Source organism: Octopus sinensis, linkage group LG9, assembly GCF_006345805.1.
Source record: "Octopus sinensis linkage group LG9, ASM634580v1, whole genome shotgun sequence".
Lineage (NCBI taxonomy): Eukaryota > Metazoa > Mollusca > Cephalopoda > Octopoda > Octopodidae > Octopus > Octopus sinensis.
In genome coordinates this window covers 65,120,545-65,145,314 of record NC_043005.1, presented here as the reverse complement: position 1 = coordinate 65,145,314, position 24,770 = coordinate 65,120,545, and the positions used below count along the sequence as shown (strand labels likewise).

The 24,770-nt window shown below is 33.2% G+C and overlaps 1 protein-coding gene across 1 annotated transcript in view; it reads left to right on the top strand.

The window, feature by feature from the left end:
• The window catches only part of LOC115215927 (corticotropin-releasing factor receptor 2-like), a 365,649-nt gene that overhangs the window by 272,831 nt on the left and 68,048 nt on the right, over positions 1-24,770 (top strand). The window contains exon 8 of the mRNA XM_029785287.2: positions 1,514-1,583. Coding sequence (XP_029641147.2) covers positions 1,514-1,583 — 70 coding nt within the window. The remainder of the gene's footprint in view (positions 1-1,513; positions 1,584-24,770) is intronic.

Below are 24,770 nucleotides of genomic sequence, written 5' to 3'. Positions count from 1 at the left end.
ATTGAAAACCTATTATATAATACAGCCAGTCACATTAACGACAACTATGGTTATATGTGTTACGTCAGTTGCAGTTATAAGGATATCCAGGCAACTTAATGTGCTATTAATGCATTATTTTCTTCGAATATATTGATCATTAACTACCCTTTTATTACTATTCCTCGTTATATACCTAGTTAAATTTATTCCAGTTTACTTCAATTGCTTATTATTCTATGTAAGACGTAATCATCACAGCTTTCCATCTGTTATTCTCACCTCTCTACACAAGCCAATGGACTTAGATTTATTATGTCGGATCTTCAGATTCTATTAGATCGATTTATTTTTGTTTTAGTTACCGGATAGATTATCTTCTGCACCTCAACAATCCACCGAGGCACACTATCCTAGTTACATTCCTCTTTATGTTGCTTTACTTCAGAATAATTGCTAGTAAACTATTTTCATTATATGCCATGTTTTTATTCTAAATTTATTCTGTACTAAATTTCTACCGTATTATACATCACTTCCTCTAAGCAATATTCCTTCCAAATAACGCATCGATTTCATTTGCTATGTGTTTGGAATAAGTTTAATCAGTAAAATACGTCAATACATAATGTTAACCGAAAACACAAGTCTAGTCTTCAGCGCATATATCTTATTTGTAAAATATACAGTGATTCTAAAAATAAAATTATGTATATACTGCGACCATATATTTCAAACTTTATTGCAAAATACATACTTCTGTTTTACCTTTTTTCTAAGTACTTCTACCATATTTTACATCTACTTCAAAATATCTAACTTTGATTAAACAAAATATTTATTAGAATTGTACGTCATACATTTCTCGAGACGAAATAAAATTACAAAAATTTTTGATGTTCTGTTTTTATAAACGTGTGCAAATTTTATGGAAACTTTTAACCATGCTTAACCATTGTGATTTTAATGAAACTGAACTATTTAAATAGTTAACTCTGATCTAATGAACCATTATTGGCATCAGCTCATGGGTGTACTTCCCTATATTCACCCAAGACACGTAACTTCGGAACAAGCATTCACCTCTGGAAGCATTGTATAAAGGATAAAGTGATGTGAAAATTCCTTTGGCAATGTTTACAACCCAAGAAACAAAAACTATCATCAAATATTATATAGAAGAGTTTATTGCTAGAACTGAAAACTTGAAATGTAGTATCTCACGTTTTGTTTATTTGAAACAACGTTCTTGAACTACGAACAAACGTGAGCGGTGAAAACTATTACACTAATATGAAACAAATAGGAAAATATATTTATTTAAAATTTCGATTTTTGTAATCCCTGACTGTGAAATTAAATTTTGAATTAACACGAACTGTATTTTTTTTTGTCTAAACTTAAATTTATATATTCTTCTTTCAGTATTTATGTTGAACTATTGATTATATTCTATTTTCTTGCTTTCCACATGGCTGAGGCTTTTATCACACTTCTGCAATTATACTAGATCTCTTTTCTTTTAATATTTTAGTTGTTGGCTCCCAGTCCAGTTGTCGGCCTATGACGCGGTTCTATACACTCCTGTTATAACTATTTTATGCGTAAGTAACAAAATAATTGCTTACTTATTCTCTTTATATTTATCCATTGATTTAACAAATGTCTCAAAGCGCTCAGGCATCAGATAGATGAACACATCTTACATATATCTATCTCTGCCTATCAATCTATTTGTATATAAATGTGGGTGGCGTGTTAGCAAATTTATAGACGTCACTAAAGTGAGAGAGGGTACAAAGTGGTACCAGCATTACTAGAAATAAGAATCAAAATGACTCTTATTTCTACGGTTTTTCTTATAAGCCGACGAGGTGAGTTGAGCTTAACCCTAGGCGCAGTAAGAACCACTGACGAGAATCGAGATACTATGCATCACAATTAGAAATCACGTGATACGGCTAACTATACGACCATAGGGAGATTGGTTTGCTTTGTCAATTTACTAAGATAGCGCTTTTGTGGTTAATGAGTCGTTTTCACTCTTATTTCTAGCAATACTGGTACCATTTTGCACCCTCTGTTACTTTAGTGACGTATATATATGTGTATATATATATATAAATATAAATATATATATATATATAGATAGATACATACATAGATAGACGGCACTAAAGTGGCAGTGGAAGCAAGGTAAATATATATATATGTGTGTGTGTATGCATACATACGTATATATATATTTATGTATATACATATACATATGTATACATACATATGTGTATGTATATATATATATACATATATATATATAGAGAGAAACACACACACACAAACACATACGCACGCACATTCATAGACACACACATGCTCCTATATTATCTATATATATATACAAACGCATGTGTACATGTGTGTTTGTTCAAACTGAAATATGCATGTTCCTATACGTATATGCTGCTGCATGTATACCATCTTACGTAGAACACTGATAGACATAGATATGAGTAATTATAATAAAACACACACACATACATAAATGACAATAAACTCCGCATATATGCATACACGAACCAATAAAGAGATTGTAAATATGATCACAAAACATGCTATAAATAAGAAACATATTGTCCTCATATCACACCTAACCATCTGAGAAATTGGAGACATGCATTGTATAAAGTAGTTTGAAATATACCGTCTTTGAATGTAAAAGAAGTTATGATGGCTAAAAGGCGTTAGATAAGGGATCTACCGGATTAAGACCAAATGAAAGAGCAAAAAAATAAAAAGCATTATGATAAACAAACATCATATATGTATACATTCATATATATATAAATATATATTGGTGTATATTTCTATGTGTGTGCATATGTCTCCATGCACAGCATGTATGGATCCTTACATGCATACATACAAGCGTTTATGCATATATGAATATATACATACATATATGTAAAAATATATATATATATATGTATATAAATTAATAATAATAATATTAGGGAATAAATCCAAACTTACAGGGAAAAATTAGATTTAGGATTAAATCCAATTTTATAGTATAAATGTATTATATTATATTATATTAAATTAGAGATAAAACCACTATTAGGCAAATAAAACAGTGAAAAACATAATCCAATATATAAAATTAATTTTAAAATATAAAAGTTAAAATTTAAAAAAAATATTTAAATAATTTATAAATATTTATAAGTTTAAATTATTTTAATAATTTTTAAAATTTTAACTTTTATATTTTAAAATTAATTTTATGTATTGGCTTATGTTTTTCACTGTTTGATTTGCCTAATAGTGGTTTTATCTCTAATTTAATATATATATATATATATATATATACATATATATATATATATATATTATATATATATATATATATATATATATATATATATATATATATATATATATAAACACACAGATATTCTCGCTTTGAGATGTATTTATCCTGTTTGTGTAAACAAACTTGCCAAATATATATATATATATATATATATATTATATATATATCGGAGCGATATCAGGATTAATCAGCCGAAATTGCTAAGATGATCCGGTTCCCGACTGAAGATTAGAGGCTTCGAATGACCCGTCTGTTTTTTTGTGTCATCTCTTTGTGTGGTTGTGCGTTCTTGTCCCATTTTGTAATTTATATTTAATTTATATGTATATATATATATATATATATATATTATATATATATATATGTGGAGGCGCAATGGCCCAGTGGTTAGGGCAGCGGACTCGCGGTCATAGGATCGCGGTTTCGATTCCCAGACCGGGCGTTGTGAGTGTTTATTGAGCGAAAATACCTAAAGCTCCACGAGGCTCTGGCAGGGGATGGTGGTGATCCCTGCTGTACTCTTTCACCACAACTTTCTCTCACTCTTTCTTCCTGTTTCTATTGTACCTGTATTTCAAAGGGCCAGCCTTGTCACACTCTGTGTCACGCTGAATCTCCTCGAGAACTACGTTAAGGGTACACGTGTCTGTGGAGTGCTCAGCCACTTGCACGTTAATTCCACGAGCAAGCTGTTCCGTTGATCGTATCAGCTGGGACCCTCATCGTCGTAACCGACGGAGTGCTAAAGAAGAAGATATATATATATACACACATACATACATACATACATACATACATACATACACGTGTGAGAGGCAAAGGAAATAAAAAAGCACTCGAAACATCAAGTATGAGTTACATGTATCATTATGTAAAACAATTTGATCTGGCTCCATGTAGCCTAAAGTTTCGCGGGCCTTTCTCAGAAACCCGTCTCTTTCAGGCTTAGATTACATAATCTAAGCCTGAAAGAGACGAGTGTCTGCTAGAAGGTCGTGAAACGAGTCGCAACGAACCGAATGTTGCATAACCTATTTTGAATACCTAACATTTTAGGATAATCCCTTATGACACACACACACACATATATATATATATATATATAGTGAGGGATTGATCCAAAATAGGTTATTCAACAGTTAATATATAATTCCAGTAATATTCTTATAAGATAAAAATTTTGAGATATATTCCGTTGAAATACGTATTGGTCTATGCTAAGCATTATGTATATATGTTAAAAGAATCAAAAGTAATGCTATACAATTTCGTAATAATTCTTATCATTAATGTTGATGTGTATATATACACACACTCTCTCACTCTCCCTCTTCCTGTCTCACACAGACGCACACACACACAAGTATATACATATATATATATATATATAAATATATCTATATATATATGTATATGTATACATATATGTATATATATATATATATATATATATATAACGGGAAGCTTTATGAAAATAGACAAAAGACGAAGGCAGGTGGAAAACAAACGAACAATTGTATTAGTATGGCGCTCAGGAAATATAAATAAAACAAGTCTTTAACGTTTCGAGCCTACGCTCTTCAACAGAAAGATACACAGAGAGAAAAAAAACACAGAAAGAAGGAGAGAAAAAAAAATACATATATATATATGTATATATATATTTAATGTAGGATAACATTTTTTCCAAAAAAAATATTATCAATGGCCAGCATATTAAAAGATACCTTTAACGGTTAAACTTATAAACAACTTATAAATAAGGGCAAACGAAAAAATTTCTAATGCCAAATATGCCGAAAATTGGACATTAATGGTTATATTGTTATGGACAATATGTCCAATTTTCGGCATATTTGGCATTAGAAATACATACATACATACATACATACATACATTCTTATTTACATACACGTGTAAAAGGCAAAGGAAATAAAAAGCACTTGAAACATCAAGTATGAGTTACATGTATCATTATGTAAAACAATTTGATCTGGCTCCATGTAGCTTAAAGTTTCGCGGGCCTTTCTCAGATACCCGTCTCTTTCAGGCTTAGATTACATAATCTAATCCTGAAAGAGACGAGTGTCTGCTAGAAGGTCGGGAAACGAGTCGCAACGAACCGAATCAAAGTGTTGCATAACCTATTTTGAATACCTAAAATTTTAGGATAATCCCTTATGACACACACACAAACACACACATAAACACACACACACACACACACACACACATATATATATAGTGAGGGATTAATCCAAAATATCCTATTCAACAGTTAATATATAATTCCAGTAATATTCTTATAAGATAAAAATTTTGAGATATATTCCGTTGAAATACGTATTGGTCTATGCTAAGCATTATGTATATATGTTAAAAGAATTAAAAGTAATGCTATACAATTTCGTAATAATTCTTATTATCATTAATGTTGATGTGTATATATACACACACTCTCTCACTCTCCCTCTTCCTGTCTCACACACACGCACACACACACACAAGTATATACATATATATATATAAATATATGTATATATATATATGTATACATATATATATATATAATATATATATATATATATATATTTAATGTAGGATAAATTCTTTTCGAAAAGATTTTTATCAATGGCCAGCATATTAAAAAATACCTTTTTAATTTCTAATGCCAAATATGCCGAAAATTGGACATTAATGGTTATATGGTTATGGACAATATGTCCAATTTTCGGCATATTTGGCATTAAAAAGTTTTTCGTTTGCCCTTACTTATAAGTTGTTTATATGCATATATATATACATACATACATATATATATATATATATATATATATATATATATATATTATATATAATATATATATATATATATATATATATATATATATATATATATATATATAATATATATATATATATATATATATATATCTATATATATATATATATATATATATATATATATACATATACATATATATGTGAATATATAACTGATATATAACTGCGAGATCCAAGGATCTCACATTCTGTCACATTTTGACACGTACTTCCATACGAGACTGTAAACTTCATTTAATCAAGATACCTTTGGCTTGAAGAGTAGCTGGCGGTATAAACCTCGCTTGGATATTTGCCACTTTCAAGGTTCGTAACGTATGTAACCCGCGTGTGTGTTTGTGTGTGTGTGTGTGTGTGTGTTTGTGTGTGTGTGTGTGTGTTTACACCTTTCTATATTAAATACAAGGCCTGAAATTTTACGGGAAGGAGCTTGGCCAATACATCGATCTGAGTACTCGACTTGAATTGACACTCCCATAGATGTATGCATGCATACATCTATGGGAGAACGTAGAACATCTATGCAGAACTAATTAGTGACATACATCTCTGGCATCCACAGAATATATTTGTTTTTTATTTGCACCTGTTATCATAGGTATACTTGGTTACAGACGACAGATGATAAAACACAAACACTAGAAATACTAGAATTTTCTAAAAAATGAACCAAGTACACAAATTCGCATTATCTAAATACAATCGATTAGAAGTAGAGTGAAAAATTGTAAACATTCTACAGCTGAACCTGTAGCACACACACTTGTGTACTGAAGTGACATGAAAACCCATTAAATATGTGTAATCTATCCACACACATACATATATGCATACACCAATCAATTCCGATAACTACAAACAGCAGGAGCTGTCTTGAATAACAACAAAAAAATTATCACTTTGTTAGCGACTCACTTGAATTCCATATAGAACTTGGCGTAAATCCGAAAGAAATACTAAGATATACGGTTGTGTAAGTAGTCATATTAAATATAATTTAGAAATGTATTCATGTATTTGACGCAACATGTTGAATGAAAACATTGATGCTTTAAAATTGTAAGTTAATTGGTAAAATATAAACTATGAAAAGTATACTAGACTGAAGTAAATATCGGGATCGCCTGAATTGACTGAAAACCCCTGAAAGTAAAGCCGAGTCAGAGACACAGCCTAATGAATGAAACTAGTAAAATATTTATTTCTTTATTGCCCACAAGGGGCTAAGCACAGAGGGGACAAAGGTAAAGTCGACCTCGGCGAAATTTAAATTCAGAACGTAACAACCGACGAAATACCTATTTCTTTACTACCCACAAGGAGCTAAACACAGAGAGGACAAACAAGGACAGACAAACGGATTAAGTTGATTATACCGACCCACTACGAAACTGGTACTTATTTTATCGACCCCGAAAGGATGAAAGGCAAAGTCGACCTCGGCGGAATTTGAACTCAGAACGTAACGGCAGACGAAATACGGCTACGCATTTCGCCCGGTGTGCTAAAAATTCTGCCAGCTCGCCGCCTTAGAACAAAAATATTATGTATGAATAAGTTTGCGCGAGCTTGCATATGTATGCGTGCGTGGATGGAAGAACGAATGGTCTTTCTTCAAAGTTATTTTTTCCTTCAGAGAATTGAAACCGATCACAAAGTGAGAAGGTGCTTGTCAAAATAGAAAATAAGAATGAACAGGTGTGTGTGTGCATACACGTATGGTCGTGTGTGCATACATAATGTACATATTAATTAAGTACACAAGTGTATATGATATTAATGTTAATGTGTTTGAGTGTTCACATGCTTGCCATATGCACATACGATTGTGTGCATGTGTTTATTCCAGTAGAAATTGAGTGGAGAATCGCAAAAGTGTTTTAGAAAATTTTACTCTACCATTAATCGACTGCATTAGGAGGATGCAAATCTATAGCCTAGTATCTAGACATGTATGTTTTTCACAATTTCACCATAAATATTCGCTTTCTCTTCAGTTATTCACATCCACTGAACAGCAGAACTCTTCATCAACACACGATTTTCATTCTCTGTCCCACATCAGGTCTATAGTATTTGCATCAGGTCGCTATTCTTAAAGGTATGGTACATTCGGGTTCTGGTGTATCTTTGGTATGGCCATCGGAGCAACCCTTCCTACGTATCGTAAATGGTTCTTGCCACGACGCTGTTTCATGAGTAAATTATACTTTGTGGCTTATATACATAAGTTATATTTGGTCAGCTGATCGGACACAGTCGACATTTTCCATTGCAAACGAGTTTAGATTCGTTCTTATCCCTCATGATGATCAGGTACTGCGGCGTAATCTCTTACTCCTAAACGGCATCTATTATAATTGAAGGAATGTCTACTTTATCTCTCACAAGTGTTGATACGTAAGGCGGCGAGCTGGTAGAATCGTTAGCACGCCGGGCGAAATGCTTAGCGGTATTTCGTCTGCTGTTACGTTCTGAGTTCAAATTCTGCCGTGGTCGACTTTGCCTTTCATCCTTTCGGGGTCGATAAATTAAGTACCAGTTACGCACTGGGGTCGATATAATCGACTTAATCCGTTTGTCTGTCCTCGTTTGTCTCCTCTGGGTTTAGCCCCTCGTGAGTAGTAAAGAAATAGGTATTTCATGTCTTTACGTTCTGAGTTCAAATTCTGCCGCGGTCGACTTTGCCTTTCATCCTTTCGGGGTCGATAAATTAAGTCTCAGTTGCGTACTGAGGTCGATCTAATCGACTGGACCCCTCGCCCAAAATTTCGGGCCTTGTACCTAGAGTAGAAAATAATATTGTTGGTACGTATTTATTGTAATATCTTTAAAGACGAATTCGGCTAATTATCTATGTATCCACTTATAGGATACTTATTCTGTACCCAACTTCCACTGTCCGTCTCACTTACCCCAAGCGGTATTATTTCCAGAGTAACGCATTAATTTCATTTGCTGTCTTTTTGGAATATGTTTAATGAACATATTGATCAGGTATTTAGTAACAACCTTCGGCTCCTAAATATCTTACAAGGTGAGATATGTTGTATCTGTCAGAGTTCCAGGAGTGGTTACTTTATCTGTCGATATTAAGATACACACATATCGATGATATGCGTATATCTTAATATTTGTAAAATTAGACTTGGCTAATTGTCTATGTATCAGGAGTGATGGAGGAAGGCGGCCAGAGTTTTGGAGGGAGATGGACGCAGCTTCAAAGCAAGGATAAATAATAACGTGAAAGGGAAAAGAGAAACGTCTATATTTGATTAGAGGTAGAGAAATCGGAAAATATCAATAACTTTATGCAGCCATTCGTCCAACTTGCATGATGTATGCGTATGTGTATGTGACTGGATGTTGTATGTGTGTGGACTGAGGCTTACACTTGCATATGCTTTTACACATATGCTGTTATGCAGGTGACATTCGCATATATTGAGAACGATTTATGAAAATTAGCATATGGACGCACGTCTCCCTTCCTTACACCACACATACTGTCAGTCTTATATACACATACAGACTTATACTGTAAATATAGGAATTGGAAATCGCAGATTAGTACGTCATATAATATGCTTTGCTGCTCTTGGTCTTCACTTCTGAGTTCTAAGGCACGCGCAGCAGCTCTGTTCCAATCAGGAGTCAAATACCAACATCTAGTGTTGTCATGATGTACGCTCACTACTTTTCTGTTCATTAATGATGGACATTTTTACTGAAAAGCTGCTTTCAAACGTGTTAGCTGTTGGCAGTATACGTCGTCTGTTATTGTTTCGTTGTCGTCTAGCAACTCATATATCTCATCATACACTCAGACGAATCTTCCTCGGATGCAAGCCACATCTGTGCTGTTGAGCTGGCTCTTCACTACAACTGAGTCACTGGCTTTTTCACTTAACATTATGGTAAATCATCCATTTTTCATCTCCAGTAATGAGCCTATTCAAAAAAGGCATTTGTCACTCACGAACACGCAATGATGCGAAGTAGTCAACATGTTTGCGCAGTAGCCAATAAGTTGTCTGCAAGCTACAGTCCCCGGTTCTGTATCATGAAAACCATCTGCATGTTTCTGCAGTCACTACGCCATCACCATAAGTGTTTGGGACTGATTTTGTTGCTACACTTGCAATGTTGCCTTTTTGAAATTCATAAAAAATAAGGGGACAAATATTTTCTTTGATTTGAATGAACATGAGGTCAATACAACAACTTCAATTATGATAGAGTTCTGAAGAGAAATTAAAGCAAACGCTATATTAACGATTTCATCGCTTTTCAAATAGATTTGAGAAGTTAAACACCTTGAAATCTAACTAGATATATACTTAAAAAAACTGGTAGAACTAGTGATTAAAATTTAGTATTTTAGGATAAGTTTAGAGAGGTTTAGGCTCGCGATGAGAGCTTACGATTTTAGCTAGATTTTGCGTATAGGGTTTAACAGAGGATGGAAGATTAAATAATTGAATCTGTGATTTCGGTTTAAAGCGTAAATACAAAGAAATTTTTTGAAATGTTATATTTATTGTTTAGTCTGATATTCTACTTATTGTTTATACAAATCACCTGACTACGTTAAAGCTAAATAAGCGTAGGTTCAAGTCAGGCAAAGCCAGGTATAGCACGTGTGGGTGTGTAGGTGCGTATACTTCCTTGTAGACTTATATATGTGTATGTATGCACACACATATACACATACACGCACACATATATATATACACACATGTCTCTGTCTTTGTGTAAGCATATGCGCGTGTGTATGATTGTCTGGTAAAACAGAAACAGGTTAAAAATTAATACTGTGTAGTTACTTGAATTTCAAGACAGGTCATAGTCACTACGTAGTGTTCTTCATTACAAGCGATTGATCAGGTGACAAAAGGATGTGTGTATTAAATTTTAACAGCATTTTCTGTGAGGTTAATATACTTCTGTCTGCGGTTGTATATTCGTTAAGTGGACAGGAACTAATGTTTCTGAAACTGCATTCTGGCGGTTGAGGTTAAGTTTATATGACTTTGGTTGTAGCTGGATAATTGAAATGCGATATTATTGAAAACTGAAACTAACCTCAGCAGTATTCTTAGATATAAAGCTTTGTGGTATTCGCAATATAAATAAATATCTCTCCGTTAATGAAACTAATATCTACTTTCCTGGACAGTGATACAGTTCTCCTAGGCCTGCTACGTAGCCTTTTGTCTATGAATGAGGAAAAGAAAGAATATAATGCACTGGCCGACAAAAATGTACTTGTGAATATTTGATATGTGGTGAGATATCATGAAATAAAATGGGGGCTATTTTAGTATTTCTTCCTTATCGAACAACAGCTGTAAATACACATCATTTCAGATATATGTAGTTTCCTCAGATCCTTAGTAAAATTGAAAAATATTTTTAGAGGAGTAAACTCGACTGATTTTATTCCAATATTACTGATATTTGTTCTAAGAATTCCGCAAAGAGGACAGGCAAATGTAGGTAATTTCCAATTTGAAATCAAACGACTCTACTTTTAGTCCATGTAACTACATTTGCGGCTAAACGTATTCTACATTTAGTAATGCATGAATTTTTGTCAACTTCTCATGTGAAGGATATTAAGTAGATGGCATTGGTAATTTATTTCTACGAACGTTAGCGGTGAAACTAAAGAGAATTGGCAATGAGACAAGATTAAATTAGGCGACTGATTTCACGTCCTAGAATCTTGGCTTCATTCTGCATTACAATTTGCACTGTTGCTGATCAATCATGAGGTCTAAAACTCATATTACAATACATCGAATGGATTTCGGGTAGTAGGAAACTTATTTATTCTATTGTTATAGGCATAAATTCCAATAGTGTTTTGTACTTTCATAGGTCCATAATGCATAAGTTAGCAAGTTTTAAAAATAAATAATTACGATCATATATGATTTGTTTAGTCACTTGTGTTAGTAAGCGAGGTTGGAAAGCATCAGTTCAATCGTTCGGTATTCTTTATTTATTTAATAAAACTTAAATTAATTAATTATTATTTAATTTGGTTTTTAAAAATATACTGATTCTCATGTACAATATAATATAATTATATTCCATACATATATTTCCGGAATACATAAAGAGGACTCATGTTCAATTAGTTTCGGAACAAATACAGCTCAATTACTGGCGCAAATATAATTATTTCTGTTAATGAACTTCAGTTTTAACCAGGCATATTCAAACGTGTAAAGCTTTATATTATATAATGATATAGATTTCTTCTGTACGGATAGAATTCCTAATAATTTCAAAGAATTCAAAGGATATTAAGTATTGATTTCAGTGCGTCAACATATTTGGCAAATATATAAATCGACATTGCTTATGAGAAATATAAACTTCTTCAATATCACTCTCTGTCTGTCTGTCTGTCTGTCTGTCTGTCTGTCTGTCTGTCTGTCTGTCTGTATGTATGTATGTATGTATGTATGTATGTATGTATGTATGTATGTATGTATGTATGTACGTACGTATATATGTATGTATATAAGAATGTATGTATGTAAGAATGTATGTGTGTATGTAATTATTCAGTTTTATTTCAAGATTTCTTGTCAATAGAAAAAGAACTGGTTTCTAAACTAGATTAAAGGTTCCTTCAATGGAATTTCAACATCAACAACAGGATATTTTTGTATGTATGTATGTATGTATGTATGTATGTATGTATGTATGTACGTACGTATGCATGCATGCATGCATGCATGTATGTAAGTATGTATTCTCATGGATATTTAGACATTGTTATATATATATAAATGATAAACTTCTGGAAAGTTTTACAGATTTTTACTGTTCCAGTGATGAACTGGATCTGTAGTCATCGAATTAACTTTCTCCTTTCTGGTTTTGAGAAGCCTAATTTCTCAAGATTGGTATTTAGGCAGTGTGTTACATATCTCAAGGCCCCAATAATTACAGGTATAAACATTAACTTGTAGTCCGAATAGAGTAACTGCAGATTTCTCAACAGTTCAGCGTAGGCATTCTCTTTTCCACTGATCTTCAGCTTTATGTTAACATCTACTGGGCAGCTAATTTTCACAACTGTACACAGTTTCGTTTCTCTATCCTAAATTACTATATCAGGTCTGGTGTGCTTACATTTTATTGAGGTTTTCACTGGGACATTCCAGCAGTATTTCTTTTTATTATAAGTGACTATGGCTTCTACCATACTGTGGGTTCTTATTTCTTTGTTCTCGGGGTTATCCTTACGACAGATTTCATTATAGAGTGTCCTAGCTACAACATCATGTGTCATCGGTAGATAATACCGTGATGACATTATGTATGTATGTATGTATGTATGTATGTATGTATGTATGTATGTATGTATGTATGTATGTATGCATGTATGTATATGTGCGTGTATGTAGGTATGTACGTATGTACATATGCATGTGTGTATGTGTGTGTGTGTGTGTGCGTGTGCGTGTGTGTGTGTATATGCATGAGTGTATGTATGTATGTATCTATCTATCTATGTATCTATGTTCTCTTTCGCTTTTCAATTTAGTGTAAGTCTTGACCGGTCATCTACTTGGTGGCTAGTTTGTGACAGAAAGCATTTTATTTCAACCATAATCCTTTCAATCTTAAGAAAATCTTACAGATTGTCATAGTTCCAGGTATCATGATCATTTGTCGCGTATGAATTAAAGATTTGTGTTCTCTCCACAAGAACCAAAGTTCAGCAAGGTTGGCATGTCTCCTATTGCTCCGATAATAATAGATATGAAAGAGTAGCTTGGGTACTGGATTTGCATACTCGTTACCAATAGTCCATAGACATCCTCTTTCTCATCAACCGCCCTGTTCCAAAACGCAACTGGTTTCCACAACAGTGCATCTTTTCTTTGTGGCCCCACACATCACTATCTAGCCGGTTGTGTTTTAACTTGGTGGCTGTTTTAATTTTTAAGATCCACTTATATTCTTTTGCCCGATCGGATCAATGTAGCCAACTTCTATCTCATTACGTTCTTGTGGGGACCAATTCAGAGGGTCAAACGTAAGTGTGAGGACAGGCACTGCATAGGTGTTGCGGGCAATATACTTGTAAGCTGAGTGTTCTGATGACCATATTCTCTCTACTCTCCTGAGGTATTTAGTACTGATTTTATTTATTTTTCCATAATATTTGACATTCTCATCTTGTCCGTGATGTCTATAATTGTCAACTGAATGTTTGTATTGTCAAGCCGTTTATTCTTAGGTTTTCGGGAGAGGGTACAACATTTCACGTATTGTTAAAGATGAACATTTGGGCTCACAAAATTCATCCTATTGCCACTAGAAAATTGTTATAAGGTCTAGTGGTGTTTTTATGAGGTCGATATTTAGCCCATACAGTTTCAAGTACTGAGTGTAAAAATTATTAAGAAATAATAATTTATACCAGTGGCCAGCATACGTAAAAAAACGTCCAGGGACTGTAAATTATATTCACATATATAAGATAAGAGGAAAGTCACTAAGTGGTTTCCTTACATGCTGAAAGTAGATTTGGCCTCGACTCTCAGCATGTAAGGAAACTACTTAGTGGCTTTCCTCTTATATATTTCCTCTTATATGCACAGAGAGAAACGGAGAAACAAAGACAGACAGACAGACAGACAGATAGATAGATATATAGATAGATAGATAGATAGATAGATAGATAGATAGATAGATAGATAGATAGATAGATAGATAGATATATAGACAGACAGACAGACAGATAGATAGATAGATAGATAGATAGATAGATAGATAGATAGATAGATAGATAGATAGATAGATAGATAGATAGATAGATAGATAGATAGAAAGATAGAAACAACTATGTTGTCACTGAGCCTGGACTAACTAAACTAATATAAGTAAAGAATATTTAAGTCATGATTATTTTCAAAAGGAAATGGTATTGAAGACAATCTCTTTGAACGACAACATCCTTGATATCAAGCGGAGCCTATAGAGATAACAAAAAAGAATTGAATATTGTTTTTGGTATCTATTAAATTTGTATTATCAAATTATTGTGTGTTTTTTTTTTTTATTTATTTATTTTTTTACTAATATAGCTTCTTTACGATTACGAAATCTCTTCTCTCAAATGCTTTAGATTTTGGCAGCAATCTCGCTGTGAATGATAAATCCACAATGCATTACAGAAAGTGCGTGATTTTCTTTGAATATTTCACTGGATAAAGAGAAATTTTCAGATCTTGTTGGATAACAATCACGGAACTGAAGTTCATTAACTAGTAGACTTGTACATTCAAGATACGCCTCTGGAAAAGAAAAGGATAACTCACGAGAAATATATCAGAGTCCGTCTAGATAATTTCACTTATAAAACCTTGACCTGTTCAAAAGTTAAAGTAGAAGATAGTTACCAGGAGATAATGGTTACTTCTCTCACCATATTAACAATGGCCACAATGTCGATAGGCTTCGAAATGGTTCGACTGAAACATTGAAACAATCTGCTTTTAAAGATAATAAAAATACCACACTTCTAGACTTAATTAAAAGCAAAAACAAAAAAAAAACAAAGGAAGTTCACAAATAACGACCATACAGAAAACTTAATGGTAATTTCCTTTGCATTAGTATACATTTTAATCTCAGAAGTATGTTATAAATATTTGATCAGTAACATTACTAACATAACTTCAAACGGAAAATCATTTAGCAGTATTAATGTTACACATTATTACAATGATGAGTTAAAACTAGTAGATTCAATGAAAAATATAATACACTCATCATCGCAGCATTACAAAGACAAGGAAAACTGCAGCAGAAAATCTTATTCATCCTGCGGTTTTCCAGTTTAAATACGACATCTAATATAGGTGTATTCCACCTTACACGCAAACACGTCTTATTCAATCTTTCCTTAAATCATATTTTTCAATGAAAAAGGAAGTAAAAGTGACTGTTGTAACACAAATTCGGTCGTGGACAAGTTCAATAACATGTTATACATATAGAAATCTCAAACTTAAATACAATGGAAATATCATTACACGCCAGCCTGTTAACGGCAGATGTCTCATGAAAGCATATGTGCAACATGCAATGGTGTCCTTCATAGATTGTATTGAAAAAAAGTTACATTCGTTTTACTGTAACCATTTTAACGAAAGGTTTATCGAGAAAATATATTCTTTTATACACAGTGATAAAAGAAAAATATATTCTTCTATACATAATAATAAAAGAAACAGTATTTCACTGTCACAATATGTCTGAGATTTAAAGAACCATACAGAGAATGTCAATAATAGAAATTACCATGGCAGGTGCATACATACTTTATGAGACAGTTTTAATACTCTGTCGCTGAAATGCGATAAATTAAGTAAAAGCTCGAAGGTATTGTCAATTGCCTCAGTAAACTTTCACCTCTTTTAGCTGAACATTTCCTAAGCCAACTAGTTAAGTCTTTTCTCGAAATAAAAACCAATGCAGATTCAAACATTCTGTCATTTCTTACAGCATTTCATAAGGATATCAATGAAATGGGGTAACTTACTGATGTGATAACATAAGTCTCAGCATGTAGATATATATCTCACGCTTGTACGTATATGCATATATGTATATTTACACACATACACACACACATACACATTTATATATATATATATATATATACACACATGTGGAGTAGATGAAACGGGGACAGCTAAAGAAGGGGAATATTCTTTATGTTGTATGTCTCGTTTCTCATTGTGTTCAACGTTTTTTAATGTCCTGTATATGCATGTATACAGCACGCACCCCGGTCCGGGATTCGAACTCACAACCTCATGATCGTAAGCTCGACGCTCTAACAACTGAGTCGTGCGCCTTCACTTGTGTCAAAGCTGGACCCTTGAGTTACAAATACAGTCCATTTGATGGGATTCCACACATTTTCTGTCTATCCAATTTCACTTACAAAGCATGAGTTAGCTGCAACCTGCAGTGAAAGACGCTCGTTATTGGGAAGGAAACATTCGATTATGAGCCATCTACGAATATGTATGTGTGTTTATACATGGTGCGGTGAATCGATCTTAATTTTTTTTTCCCTAAAAGTCTTGACGAAAGTCTTGGATTTAAGCTCCTGTTTTTTCGCGGTAGATGCATACCGTCTAGAAAACCACGCATTGACACTAATTGACATTCTTATAATTTCTTTATCATTACCTAATCCTTAATTACATATAAAGAAGTGAGGAAGAAGTGCGTGTTTTCCTTGGCAGATTGACCTATCCTAACAATAATAGCAACAACAACATACGCACACACTACACAGACGCTACTTCATACACATGCAGACACAGATATGAAGATGTATATGTACAACTTTATCAAATTAGTATCGTGTGATTTATTGGTCCCCAAAAAATTACCAAAGTTTAGATCTCCATGTGTTCGGTTATATTTCTAAAGTTCCACACGCGAGAAACAAATAGTAATTATTCCAGCTTTCTTTCTGTAATTTCATTTTCATATTTCAAACTGAGAATGCAAATGTAAAGCAAGTGCGCAATAAAATTTCCACTCCAATTCACTCCCGTACATACATTTCATTAGCAGTAACTATTACATATGAAAGTATTATATATATATATATATATATATATATATATGTGTGTGTGTATATATATATATATATATATATATATATATATATTATATATATATATATATATGTATATGTATATACATATATATACACATACATATATATATATACATACACACACACACATGTATACATACGCACACACATACGCACACACATACACACACACACATGCGTACGTAAATGTCGAGCGATGAAAATGAGTGCTCAACACTGCATTAGTGGATAGGATTTCTATATTAGTATATCAAGGCTACCAATGTTCTCCTGTTAGAAAAATATTTTAATATCTTAACAATTATTCAAGCCGATCACATCGAGGAATGGTGTTCATCTCTATTTAGGATAAAAACACAAAGTCTCGTGGAGATTGCAGAGATTCTCGTAAAGAAATCGATAAATCAAGGGACTGGTAGTGGCACCCAATAAAAACAGACACGATATGAAAAGAATAAGAAAAATTTATCGAAAATATTTGACCAATTAGGACTTAGAACCACGATTAGGACTAACTTCAAAGAATCAACTTCCTAGATATTGATATGAACCTTAGCACAGGCAAATTAAAACTTTACCATAATCCAAACAAGGAAGATTTGTACATAGAAATAGGCTCCAACCACCCACCAACAGTCATTAAACAACTAGTTAACAGTAGTATGTGTGTCTCCGATTTATCCTCAAATAACGACACTTTTGAAAATCCACCCAATACTATAATACTGCATTAGAAACGTCCACCTTCCAAGGTAGCATATTATAGTTTAGCCCACCTTATAGAATGAATGTAGCCACTAACATAGGAAATTCTTAAAATGAAAAGACAGTAACTTCTCACGTTCACGCAAATACCACAAGATCTTCAACTGAAACACTGTTAAAGTTAACTATAGCTCTCTCCTCAGTGTAGGGTTAATAATACTGAACCACAATAAAAATAAACACATCAGAAACACCCCTGATCTCCAAATCGATGTCTTCTAAATAACGACTGTCTCAAAAAGAGCAAATATAGAAGGCCGAAATCACAAATCTCAAAGGAGCAACAAAGACGTATATCGGAATGACGAGCAATTCGTTCAAGGAAAGGTACACACAACACTTAGCGTCATTAAAGACAAAATAAAAGACACGTAACATCCCTATCCGATATGATATGGACACTGAAAGAAGGTGAGATGGAGTAAGTAACCCCCCCACCCCAATAAAATTGAACATCATTGCCAAATGTGAATTCTGTATCACTGAAAAACTAAATATCATACAGTCAAAAGTTAGCATCCTAAATATTAGAGATGAAATCCACCTACATGCATACACAAGCAATAATTTACACTTAGACACTTCAAAGAGGAACCACTACCTGCGCCGTTAATTCTACGAGGATGGCCTCTTTCCTGAACGTGACAATTGACTATATACAATACATGAACTTCATAAAAAGAAGTATGCTCCCATGATGAACTAACTCGGTATACAAGCATACGAACATCACATACACCCAGAATATAACATAAGATAATACAAGCATACAAGCATATTTAAAATCCGATATATATATATATATATATATATATATATATATATATATATATATATATATATATATACATATGTCTATATATATAGTTAATAATGTTGAAAGAAAGGAAATGGAGAATTATGGATGTATAAATAATTTGTATGATATAATGAGGTTGAAATTCTTTTATAAAAACAATACAAATAGATCATCTCTCTATATATAAAACTGAGAATGTGTGTCTGTCTGTCTGTGTTTCCCTAAAACTTGAGAACTACTCAACCAATTTCATTCAAATTTTACACATGCCTTACTTAGGGTCCATGTAGTGTCATGGGCCAAAAATGCTTAAATTCTTGCCTAGGGCGAGCCCACAGCAATATCATATCTTCACCACTGTTTCAGTATTACGTGGTAAAAGTGAAACAAAAACATCTCTCTATTGTATGTATATGGATGTATATATATATATATATATATATATTATATATATATTATATATATACAAAATATAAAGTTATATCTTGAGATCGTTAGTGACAACAACGCTCAAAATATATAACAGATTGGAATATTAGTGCTCAAATGAGCTGTATACACTTTTTAATCCGAGGAGAGGCAATGCGAGCAGCAACTACAAGAATACTACAAAATCCACAGAACGATCAAACACATACATATATTCATATATTCATTTATATCTACAGAACAGACATAAAGCCCGACGTTTAGAAATATATAGTAATATATAAATATATAAACTTCATATAAAAATATATTGCACGCATAAGATCCACTCGACGCTCCATAAGAAATTTAGAAATAAAAAATGCAATAAAAGTTAGAGGTAATAATAACAATTGAATTAAATATAGTAAATATAGTAAGTAGTAATTAAAATAAAACTAAAGTATGGTAATTAAATCGTAATATAACAATTAAAAGAAAAAATAGCAATTAGTATAAAATGTATTAAGGACTTGAACTCGAATATGTGGCTTTGCATGAATGGGAGAAATTAAAAGATGAAACTTTTAATTGAGTGCAGAAGTGAATTAGTCCAGACGGAGCTGTGCGCATACCATTTACTATAGCTGCTAGATTGAATTATATGCTTATAAAGTAGCATTCAATATCTATGAGAATTTTTGGGAGTACGTAATGTCTGGTCTTTCGCATGTAGCAGGTATGTAATTGTGCATTTGTTTCCGTGTACTATGTGTTGTGTGTAAAAAAACATCCTGACGCGGGGAGTGTCAATTTTAAATATATGATATATTAATTGGCGCATCTCCGAAACTTTTACCTATTTTTGTAAATTTGTATATTCATCTTCTATGTATTTTTCTCTGGAATTTTAATTCGTCTTTTTAATATGTCATTGTATGTTTTATTATCCCAAAATTTTAATTTAACAAATTTATACCAAACTAACACTATGACCCGGCAACGCCGGGTCATAATGCTAGTAAATTTTAAAGCTCTAAAAGAAATGGCAGATGTCAAAAACCTACATATAAGTTCCAATTCATGCCCCTAGATGATTAGTAATTCTAAGCAATTCTGTAGGGTCATATACTAAGAACTGGTCGTCATTAACATATATACGTATATATATATATATATATATATATATATATACATATATAATAAAGGGTAAAATGATCATTAATGATTTTACCAAGGAGTCAGTGCGGAAATAAAAACCTTATAGGTAAATTTTACAAATATTTTAATTATTATATACATAATTATAACAAGGGATTGGCTATAAGCCTCTCCACGCGCTGGAAAAGTAGACGCCAAAAGGCACTATTACCACCTTAAAATCTCCGAGAATAACACACTAGGTTGTAGGCGAGCAAAAGAAAGATAATGAAACTTTTGGTTAACCGAACCTACTTCACTTCGATAACGTCATTTAAAATTCCTAGCATTCCCTGTTCGTATGTATTTTGTGAATGACCAATAACAGATATGTACTTAAGTAAGTGTGTGTATGTGTATACAATTATGTGTTTGGGTCTATTGATGTTTTGGGATGTGTATGCTCTTGTGTAAGTCTTTGATCGTTTGTGTATGTGTGTAAGTATGTGATCGTAAACATATACTTTTGCATAAGTATGTTTCTATGTTGCTACCTCGAGAATATGTACGAGTATATCTATACATATATGTACATATGTCTGTGTGTATATTTTTGCTCATGTATCTATGTATTTGAATATGTGTGTTTGTGTATATGTATTTGTATATATTTATGTATATGTTTATAGATGGAAAAAATATATATGTGTGTGTATATATATGTATTATGTATGTATTTGTATATATGTATATGTATATATCTATGAGTAATTATATGTATATATGTATATTAATGCGTGTCTATGTATATGTCTTTGTATACGTTTGTGGTTGTTTCTGTAGTTATATAATGTTTATATTTAAACGCCACATATTTCAGTGTATGTACGCGTGTGTGCATATAAACATAAATACGTTACATTTTATAGGCCTTTTTATTTCTGTTAACATGTCTGTTTGATTTGTTTGTTATTTATGTCCTTCCTGATGAGATTGATGCATTGATGACCATAATTTATCCTGTCGGACATTTTTAAGTGCATCCATCGAAACATATGTAGAAGAATTCAAGATATAAACGGTTTAACAGCGTGCAGAAACGTGGCTAATCTTTTCCTAGCTAGATTTGTTTTTTTTGTTTTCTAGTATGTTACAATCACTATATATGATATATATAAATTCGATATATATATATAGCATTGTGCAATACTGTTTCCATCGTTAATGGTCCGTTTTCTGTTTTCTAATATTACAATAATAATTTCTTGTGGTATGTACCAAGTCAGCCGGTAGGTTAGTGCGCAGTCAATATACAAGACTAATAAAGTTTATGGTTACGAAATTTTCAATCGAATTTACAAAACAAATTGAGCACCAGTAACTTATTCTTGGGCTTGCTTGTTTGGTCTTTGCTCTTAGTAAAGAGATATTTTTTGAAATTAATGTTTTTTCGTGATGCTTTTGATGTCTCCGCCTATTCTAGAGTTAGTATGTTTTTGATCCATATAGTACACATTTCTGAGTGGCATGCGTAATTTAGTAGTTTACGTGTCTAACATTTGTTGCGTGGTATAGTTTGGTCTCTTAGTTCGTTGAAGAATGGCATTGCTGATTAGTGTATATTTTCTTGTGGAATTCGTGATTTAGTTCTTTGTTTGAGCAGAAAACCTATATGATCTGCTAAACAGTGTTTCTTATTTCTTTATTGCCCACAAGGGCTAAACATAGAGGGGACAAACAAGGATAGACAAACGGATTAAGTCGATTATATCGACTCCAGTGCGTAACTGGTACTTATTTAGTCGACCCTGAAAGGATGAAAGGCAAAGTTGACCTCGGCGGAATTTGAACTCAGAACGTAGCGGCAGACGAAATACCTATTTCTTTACTACCCACAAGGGGCTAAACATAGAGGGGACAAACAAGGACAGACTAACGGATTAAGTCGATTATATCGACCCCAGTGCGAAACTGGTACTTATTTAATCGACCCCGAAAGGATGACAGGCAAAGCCGACCTCGGCGGAATTTGAACCCAGAAGGTAACGGCAGACGAAATACCTATTTCTTTACTACCCACAAGAGGCTACACATAGAGGGGACAAACAAGGACAGACAAACGGATTAAGTCGATAATATCGACCCCTGTGCGAAACTGGTACTTATATAATCGACCCCGAAAGGATGAAAGGTAAAGTCGACCTCGGCGAAATTTGAACTCAGAACGTAGCGGCAGACGAAATACTGCTAAGCATTTTGCCCGGCGTGCTAACGTTTCTGCCTACTCGCCACCTTAACAGTGTTTCTTCTCAACTGTGTTTCTACTACTGACATTTGCATCAGCGTGGAATTTTGCTGATTCTGTATAATAACATATAATAGTCTAGAAAGGAACGGACGTGATGTGGCTGTTGTTTTCTTTCAAAACCAATATTTTCTTTTATCTTTTATTTGTTCCAGTCATTAGACTGCGGCTGTACTGGTGCACCGCCCTGAAGAACTTTTAGTCGAATGAATTAACCACAATACTTTTTATTTTAAGCCCGTACTTTTTCTTTTTTAAACCTGGTACTTATTATCTTGCCGAACCGCTAAGTTAAAGGGACGTAAACATACTAACAAATAACAAATACAGACAAACACACATACACACACACACACACACTCACACACACACACATAAACACACACACACACTACACATACATACTACACACACACACACACACAAACACGCATATCAGGTTGTAACGAAAGTTCTGTCCGATTTTGTGGCTCAATAAATTGTTAATATAGTCACCTTTTATTTCTATGACCTATTTTCATCTATCAATGAGCTTTTTAATGCTACGTTCATAAAATTCCTTAGGTTTAGAAGTTAAAAACGGAAATTAACTCATTTCAGACTTCTACTCTTGAAGTAAGTCTCAATCCACTCGGAGGGTTTTATAAACTTGTAAACAGATGGTAATCTGTTTGTTAAGAATTGTCGTTTTTGCTGCGACAATGTTTTCAACATGTTAGTTGTTGGTAGTATACATCGGTTGTTATTGCTTCGTTATCGTCTAGTACCTTGTGATGAATTATTCCACGCATATCCCACCATACACTCAGAAGAATCTTCCTTGGATGCAACCAATTCTGGGCTGTTAAGATGGCTTTTCACCACGACTGACGCATTGACTTTTTCGCTTTGCATTATAGTAATGTACCCATTTTCTTCTCCAGTAACGAGTCTATTCAAAAAAGACATCTGCATCACAGGAGATCGCAAATATGCGCATCAGTCAACACCTTGTTTGCGGTTGTTTGTAGAGAGATCATGCAGGACCAATTTTCCAACCTTTGACACTTTACCAAGCCTTTTCAATTCAGGATGAATGGTGGTATGGCTCACGTTGAAGCCTGTGCTTAGTTTCGAAACTGTTACAGTCGGGTTCGCTTCAGCAGTGGCTTCCCATTGCATCAGAATCCAATCTACGATGCCCTTCTCTTGATTCATCCTGCAAGCTGCAGTCCCAGTTTCAGAATCGTGAAAACAATCTTATGCATGTTTTGTCAGTCACTACGTCATCACCGTAAGTCTTTTGGAGTGGTTTTGCTGCCACACCTGCACTGTTCCTTTTCTGAAATTCATGAAAGATAAAGTGAGGAATAAGTTCTTTGTTTGGGTTGAACGAAGGGACAATACTACTTTAATTATGATAAAATAGATGAAATGTGAAACAAAATGACAGAGAATGATATGTTAATGATTTCGTCGTATTTTAAATAGAATTGAGGAATTA